Raw genomic sequence first — 7,520 nt, forward strand, 5'->3', positions numbered from 1 at the left:
GAAAAATATCAAACCTTCTTCCAGCCTCTCAAATGGGAGGTTCTGATGCTTCCGTGTTCTATTTTATATTGGATTACTGCTCGACCAAAACATGGTATTGTAGACTTTAATCTCTGAGATGTGGGATCGGACTTTTTTTAGCCTGTGAAAACTTTTATTATGCTTAATAGTCTGACAATTAATTGATTGATTGAAAATATAATCACAAATTACTGTTAGATAAACCCTATTCATGAGTTAATTAACCTCACAGTTGAAAATGAGGCTACTGTGTCAAGCTTTGGACAAGTTTGCGAGAATTAAGAGTGTCACGAGACTTGAGAGGAAAGTATCTTACATTAAAACCCCTCCCACTGATTTGGTTTATGGTTGCCATGACAACACGAAGCTCCGTAGGGCTATTTGATTCTGCTCGAATGAAGAGGTCGTGAAGTCGGTACAAACGTGTTAAATTTCCCTGAGTAATATTTCTTTATGACGTTATATGTCCTGTAAAACTATACTATCAAGCTAACTTTAACAAAAAGAACTGTTTATAAACGAGCAAACACCACCACCACTGTGCTAAAAGCTAGCAAAGTTTAATCAGTTTAATCGTTAAATCATTTAACGTCAACGCTACCCTCTCAGTTTTTATATCGATATTTTTATTTCAGTAGCATCCAAAGTTTATTAGGGAGAATTAATGTGCTGGAGTTAACCACTAGATACTAACTGTAATGTATATATGTTTTGATATTAACTGAGCTCAGTATTTTGAAGCTAGGCCTTGGTCCTTTAACAACAAGCTAAAGAAAGAGGAAGCAGTCATGTCTGATCAGCAGCTTAAACACAAATCCCACAGAAGAGAGAAGAGGACAGGCAAAGTGCCCTCAGAGGCAAGCCATGGTGCAAGAGGCAAAGAAACAACTGGCAGGACTAAAGAGTGAGTAGACTATATTATGGGCCAGTGTTCAGTCTTCACCTTTTATCTTTGTTGTATGTTTGTCAGTAATCTTCATTAATTGTAATGTGACCTAACTGGCAATATTCAGGACGTATTCCCAAATACAATATGCTTGATAGAGAAGTTTTAGTGAACTCTCTTTAATAATTACTTTCAGCTCTGTCAGTACTGCATCATACATGGATGATCTAGGACACCATGATGACAACGCTCGGTTGGTTGTGACAATAGACAACACCTACCAGTTGGGTGAGACAGCATTTGCCTTTATGACAGATACTCAGCATCACAGCATCATTACCAACTACACATACACATCTAATGAATCTCATATTTGAGCCATGATTTAAATTTTTATGTGATTAATTTGTGTTCTTCAACCTTACTTAGAGCAATGACAGTTCTGAGGTAAAAGTTTAGCCTTAAATTATGAAAGCTCTATTCATGCTACTGGTTTATGTAGGATAGGAGCTGAACAAGGGCAGAACATGTAAATGCAGCAAATATTTCGAGGCAATATTAGTCAGTTTAATGAATCCCAGCTATTCAATCAATGCATCAATTTTTTTTTATCCTATTAATCAAAGCAGTCACACAAAAAACACATTTTATTCTGTCATGGTATCGATGTTTATGTGTTTTGGACCGCAGGACCATACAAATGCTTCCCTGTCCCTGCTGTCACAGACATATTGAAGGATGTACTTACCAGTTACCTTCAAGAAGAGAAATATGAATCAGAGTGGTCTCAAAAAATGACAAAAACGATATGTGAGGTAAATGAAAAGCTCATTCATGCAAAACCTTTTGAATATCTTTGAATTTCTGCTTTATTGAGGCTGATTCTTTTGATTTGCCCTCCCAGGTGATAAGAGCTCGTGTGAAGGACCTCATGATCCCCAGATATAAAATTGTTGTCCTGGTCCACATCGGCCAGCTCACTGGGCAGAGCATGCAAATCAGCAGCCGCTGTCTGTGGGATGCATCCAACGACACCTTCGCCTCTTACTCTTTCAAAAATAGCTATTTGTTCGGTGTGGCAACTGTCTTTGCTGTTTACTTTGAGTGATTCACAGACATTGCCTGAAAACTGGTAAATACATAAAAAACAATTAACTTATTATTTCTGTCAGTTATGAAGACATTTCTGTTGTTGAAAATTTCTTTATCTACATTGTTTGCCACATAAAAACATGATAAAACAGAATTGACAACGGAAATTCATGGCTGATTTTATTGATTGAGATGTAGAGAATTAAATCACACTACCCTAACAATTCTGAAGATTGCTTTTCAAACTAATCAAGGACTGACAGGTGACGTTTCCTTCTAGCAGAGCATGTACAGGTCACTCTTTCGACAACCTTGTTGACAACATGTTGTTATTAAGGCTTGGTTCTGGTCCCGCCAATGACGATCCAAGGCTGACATCTTCAGTAGATTTGGCTCCCTGTTGCCTGCCAAGAGATATCAGCTTTTGTTTACAAGATGTCAAGATGTCTCCTATTTTGCGATTCTGTTTAGAGTTGTGGTATTAACACCAAAGGTATTAAGACAAATTCAAGCAGCTCCATACTGACCCTCTCGAACTTTGTCCTCTCCTCCTGTCAGTCTTCTCCACCTGGATCCTCCACAGGTGTACACCAGTGCCCGCAGAAGTTTCCGGCCACACAACCTCATTGTGTTAGGGTCATCCTGTGTCTGAACCTGTGCTACACACAACCCACACAGCAGCATTGCAAGCTGGAATAGAAATCTCATTATGACTGTGAGATTTGGGGATACTGCACTGCAGTGTTTTATACACAAACACCCTCTGTTGTTGATTCTCAGAAAACATCTACCCTGATCATCCCTTTTATGCTGAGTCTACAGTGATGTCACATATGGTCTGAGGAAATGGCGTGAATTATCTTAACCATCATGTGCTTTTATGTCACCTTGCCATTTGGGATATGTGTGGGAATCTAGGCCATTGTAATGATCAACAACTGACTACATTTTCGCAAATGTTAAAGAGAAAGAATTGCTCTTTTATGTCTAAACTGTGGGGCTTTTTATAGCCATGGATTTTGCTAATTGTTTCCTAATGGATCACTTCAGATATCCCTCCTGCAGCAAAATGAGGTGATGGCTTTCTACATAGCAACCTAGTGAAGTGTGTGGCCACTATCATGAGCATAAATCAGTGATTCCAAGAAGAGAATGTTGTATTAACCGGTATACTTGTCAAACTGAGTTGTGTCATGGAATAGAGTTGACATCAAAATAGTCATTACCGGTCCATGTCTAAATATCAGAGGTGGGGCTGGTAATCAAGATCAAATCTATGGTTTGTATTATGATCATATCTTTCTTCCAAAAGTCTGCATGCTACTATACAACACTCATCCTGATGACAGTCATAGTATAACACTGTGAACATGACTCATGTCTTCTGAGCCAAGTCACTTTCAGTAGTTGATACATTGTGAATAAGCTTCTTGTATATGACATCCAGTGTCCAGAAAACCCAGTACTTACTTACTTTACATTGTACACGACTTAGACACTGCAACTTTACATGCATATTTATGAAATTACATTTCTGAAACCGATTGACTGTTCTCTTTACCACCAAGGGCCCTGCTTGAAGTCAGTCAGAGCTGAGGCCCCTATGGACAGAGACTTCTGAGCACTGGTTAAGTCAGTAATTCACTCTTGAGGTATCTTTTTAATGCAACTAGACCTTTTTCTTTGCAGGTATATTGAAAAGTACAGGCTCAGTTAAAGACATTCATGATAGCTGCAATTCATTTACCTTTGCCAGTTCTACGATTCTGATATTGTGCATTATGTTTAATGTTATTACTTCTACCTGTGTTGTGTAAAATGGGACAATAAACAGGTCCAGTGATTAATGTTAATAGTAACACCTGTGCCTTTCTTATAACAATGAATCAAAATGTCTGCTGTGAAACAGGCCTATAATCTCAACATTATGGAAACATCTTCAGTTTCTTACAGATGTGCAGACCACTGTTTAGAGAAATGGCAATGCTAATGGAAAGGCTTCTACATGAAGTAGGGTGTCCTAGTATTTATTCTGATTAGACATTTCAGTGCAGTTGTATATGGTCCAAAGGTAACTGAAGTTTCATAATACCAGTTAGATGTGCTTCCTCCTGAATGTTCCCTTAATGTGGAAATTAATGCAGCATTCAGTTGCCTATGTAATAAACATTACAACCAGGACATGTGAAGTTATATAGCTGACAGCAGATTCTTTGAATAATTTTTGGAGTAGAATATGACGTCCTCTTATCAACTTGTTGTTTTGGAATAGATTTTCATTGTTGAAGGACAAAATATTTTCAGGATTTATTCTTTAGTTTTTCCAGTAAATGGTCAATAGACCATTATTATGAATATTGATGATGATGGGAAAATTAAACCTGAAAGCCTGAAACAGCATATGTTTGTTCCAACAAGTCTCATTTGTTTATATCCTACTGTAAATAGTGGATATCCTGGTTACAGTGTTTCCTCTGCTACAGGGGTCACATGAGGGTGCTAAATGTGTACTGCACTTGTACAAGTTAAAACTAAATAAAAAGCCAAAAATTATTGATTTTAATGGCAATTTTTACATAGAGGGCATCTATTTTTAAAAGCTGGTTACATTTTTAGACCTATATCTACATGTAAAATGTGATCGTTGTTTTTTAATGAATACAATATTACATAACCGTGGATATATTTATGCATCCATGTTAATAACACGCACCTTCCCTGCCTGATCAACATAATGTTCTTGATGCTGCTGGTGGGCGGGGCTCTACATCCGGGAACTATTGCTGACCCCTGATGTGACCCTGTAGGATTGCAAACATGGCGGAGGTAAGATAGTGAAATAAATATTCGGAAAAATATTAATTTGTACATCAGGAGAGTTAGCTCAATCGACAGTGTACACTGTCTGTGTGTTGTAGCTTTAACACACGAAATTAATATTCAGCTGTTTGCGTTACTAGATAATAGACATATCTTGACACAAAGATGTTTCGAAAACTTCGGATTTAGCTAAGGTTAGCTGTGTTAGCCTGACCGACGGGAGCTGCGGCATTAGCGATGCTACTTCGCGGTTTTATTTAAAAATACTTAACTACACATGTTAGCGATTTTCAATAATTTTTTTTGCAGTATGTCAATGGTTAAAGATATTTTGTGGTGTTATTTATTATTATTTCCAGGCGGTTAACATCAAGCTTAACTTGAATACGTTAGCTAAGTATTTAAAGGTGAATTAGCTTTCAACTTGTAATGTAAGTTACCCAGTTGGGTAAATACACTTTGTAAGCGGTCTCGTTTTGTGGCGAACTGTAGCTGAGTTCAGGCGGTAAACATCACTGTACCTGTGGGGTTACGTTACTGAGCTACTGCCTAAATATTCCCACAGGAAGTGTTGGCAGTCTTCTTTGTTTCTTTTCTTGTTGTACTACAGTTAGCTCTAGGGCACAAGATCGGGCGCTCTTTTTCTGAACTCTTGTGTAAGTTTATGGGCATAAAGTAGCGTCATATGCTCCGACGATCCATTGTTAATTGTACATCCAGTTGTATAACTTCATGTTCATCTTTTTTCTTTTCCAGCCCTCCCTCGGGAATTCGAGCCCAGGTAGATAAAGTTGGAGCCTTTGTGTTGTTGTTTGGCTGCACATTAGATTGACATGTGTTTTCCAAACTTGCATCTAATATGTATTCAACTTAATGCATAAAGGAAATGTTTTCACTTAACTAATAACAAAATCCAAATAACAATAGTTAGTGTTCTGACGTTAAACATTTGCTGAGGGTTTGTTGACAACACTTTAGTTCGTAAACAACCTGATTAGTATGAAAACACAAAATGCTTATTTTGCAGCTGCAACTCAAGCGTGAATATGGCTTATACAGAGTATTTATTTGGGCTAGTAGTTAGTAATAAGATTATAGAGGTTTTGCCCTAGTTGTTATAGCCTGTTATCAGTCCCTGTATTATTTGGACAGGATTTTACAAAAACAAACACTCCCATCTGGGTATTGTAATTGTAAGAATTTTAATTGAATTTTAATATATTTTACAACATTATGATATTTATTGATGTTGCAAATATAAAATGATGTACCAAGGTAGACTTAATTCATATGGCCCTCTCCAACACTTGAATTTATCTGTATTCTATTTACCCAATTTATTTTAAAAAATGATTGGACCTTTATTTGATGTGATCATAATTATCTTAAGTAAATGTTGCATTCAGTCATGTTGTCAGTCTAAATTAGAGATGTCTGTTTATATTTTGCCCTTTTCTAGGAGGTGCAGCAGGATCCGATGACCATGATTTCGACTTATCAGCAGACATGCTTGTCCATGACTATGACGATGAACGCACCCTGGAGGAAGAGGAAATGTTGGAGGCAGCAGATGAGACCAATGCAAATGAGATTGAAGATCTTGCACGAGTGAGTTTCAGGCTTTGGGCACATATTTGGATGGTGTCTGCCTCATCTTTTTTTTATTTATTTTTTTTTTACCGTTCACAAATAGTGTTGCTTTCGTCAACGAAAGTTATGACTAAATATCATAAACAACGAACCTTTATCACGTGACGAAAACGAGACGAGACGCAACGAAAATGCTGGTCATGTGACGATAACTATAATTAAATGTATAATGCAGTATTGTTGAAAAAAACGAGACTAAATGTGGTTTACAAAAAAAAAACTATGCTAAAATGTCTCTTCATTTTCGTTGACCAAAACGAGACGAAACGAAATGTTATAACGTTATTTCGTCTCGTTTAGTGGCGTTATTGTTATTAGTTTGCAGTATTTTTGTTTCCTGTGTCTCGCCGCATCAGGTCGCACTGCACAGATGCAGGCGATGTCACTTCCTTAAGCCCCACTCGCGGCATTATTTAGAAAACGACAACAAACAAAGTTAAGTCTGACACAGAGAAAGGGGACCGATGGCCAGCCAGCCGGGGTTCGTCTTTGAGAGAAAAAAGAAGAAGCAACATTTGGAAAAACTTTCATTACATAGAAGTGAAAAAGAAAATGGAGTGTGTTGTGGAAAAAGATGGGGAGAAATGCGGCCACAAAATGGGTATTGGATGTATTCTTGAGTCTATAAGGCAGGGGTGTCAAACTCAGTCGCACAGGGGGCCAAAACTCAATGCACACTTTAGGTCGCGGGCCGAACAGGATAAAAATTTATTGAACAGACTAAAACTAAACGTTTTTTTAAATGTAAATATGAATCTAAACAGACAGGATACAATATTATTCCAAAATAAACTTGAACTTTAAATCAGCAACCGTATTTCTGCTAAGGCTTACATTAGCAAACACCTGCTTTTTGTCTGGACACCAGACGTCTCACACTTTCATCATGCAGCTCTTCAGAAACTCTCCCTCGGTAAATGTCCGGGCTGATTTTCTCCTCTGCCCCAATAAAACTTATTTCACAGCAGCTTCACTGTGTGATTTGGCTTTAGTTAAAACGTCTGCTGTGATGTCAGATTCCTCTTCAACTCCTCTACCTTCTGTAGCTTCT

The 7,520-nt window shown here is 37.6% G+C and overlaps 2 protein-coding genes and 1 long non-coding RNA gene across 18 annotated transcripts in view; 2 read left to right on the forward strand and 1 right to left on the reverse strand.

Annotated features, from left to right (window-relative positions):
• Positions 1-338: 338 nt before the first annotated feature.
• Positions 339-2,220, forward strand: dynlt5 (dynein light chain Tctex-type family member 5). 11 transcript variants are annotated; one of them, XM_020618314.1, is made up of 5 exons: positions 339-436; positions 763-925; positions 1,104-1,195; positions 1,598-1,722; positions 1,812-2,220. In XM_020618314.1, the coding sequence occupies exons 2-5, from the start codon at positions 810-812 to the stop codon at positions 2,013-2,015; spliced, it is 537 nt and encodes a 178-aa protein (XP_020473970.1). In that variant the 5' UTR covers positions 339-436; positions 763-809; the 3' UTR covers positions 2,016-2,220. The 11 variants fall into 11 exon arrangements, with proteins under 11 accessions (XP_020473970.1, XP_020473971.1, XP_020473980.1 ...); XM_020618315.1 differs by having other exon boundaries at positions 340-436; positions 753-925; XM_020618316.1 differs by having other exon boundaries at positions 341-461; positions 753-925.
• An 86-nt stretch (positions 2,221-2,306) lies between these two features.
• LOC109970628 (uncharacterized) lies at positions 2,307-5,413 on the reverse strand. 2 transcript variants are annotated; one of them, XR_002276439.1, is made up of 3 exons: positions 5,341-5,413; positions 4,713-4,800; positions 2,307-2,653 (listed from the first exon to the last, which is right to left on the reverse strand). It is a non-coding gene; the product is annotated as an uncharacterized LOC109970628 (long non-coding RNA). The 2 variants fall into 2 exon arrangements; XR_002276438.1 differs by having other exon boundaries at positions 2,307-2,658.
• The window catches only part of mier1b (mesoderm induction early response 1b, transcriptional regulator), a 14,293-nt gene continuing 11,505 nt past the window's right edge, over positions 4,733-7,520 (forward strand). For 2 of the 5 annotated variants that reach the window (XM_020618308.1, XM_020618312.1), the window contains exons 1-3: positions 4,733-4,825; positions 5,576-5,600; positions 6,279-6,427. In XM_020618308.1, coding sequence (XP_020473964.1) covers positions 4,817-4,825; positions 5,576-5,600; positions 6,279-6,427 — 183 coding nt within the window. In that variant the 5' untranslated portion in view covers positions 4,733-4,816. Of the gene's footprint in view, positions 4,826-4,856; positions 5,014-5,378; positions 5,476-5,575; positions 5,601-6,278; positions 6,428-7,520 lie in introns of those variants that run through there. The other 3 variants (XM_020618310.1, XM_020618311.1, XM_020618309.1) reach the window with 3 other exon arrangements.

Source organism: Monopterus albus, unplaced genomic scaffold (genome assembly GCF_001952655.1).
Source record: "Monopterus albus unplaced genomic scaffold, M_albus_1.0 scaffold204.1, whole genome shotgun sequence".
NCBI lineage: Eukaryota > Metazoa > Chordata > Actinopteri > Synbranchiformes > Synbranchidae > Monopterus > Monopterus albus.

Bases quoted from the DNA above. Each gene is read 5' to 3' on its own strand.
- dynlt5 (XM_020618314.1), top strand. From the start codon at position 810: ATGTCTGATCAGCAGCTTAAACACAAATCCCACAGAAGAGAGAAGAGG. The intron at 926-1,103 runs GTGAGTAGACTA...AATTACTTTCAG, and splicing joins ACAACTGGCAGGACTAAAGA to CTCTGTCAGTACTGCATCAT. The intron at 1,723-1,811 runs GTAAATGAAAAG...TTGCCCTCCCAG, and splicing joins TGACAAAAACGATATGTGAG to GTGATAAGAGCTCGTGTGAA.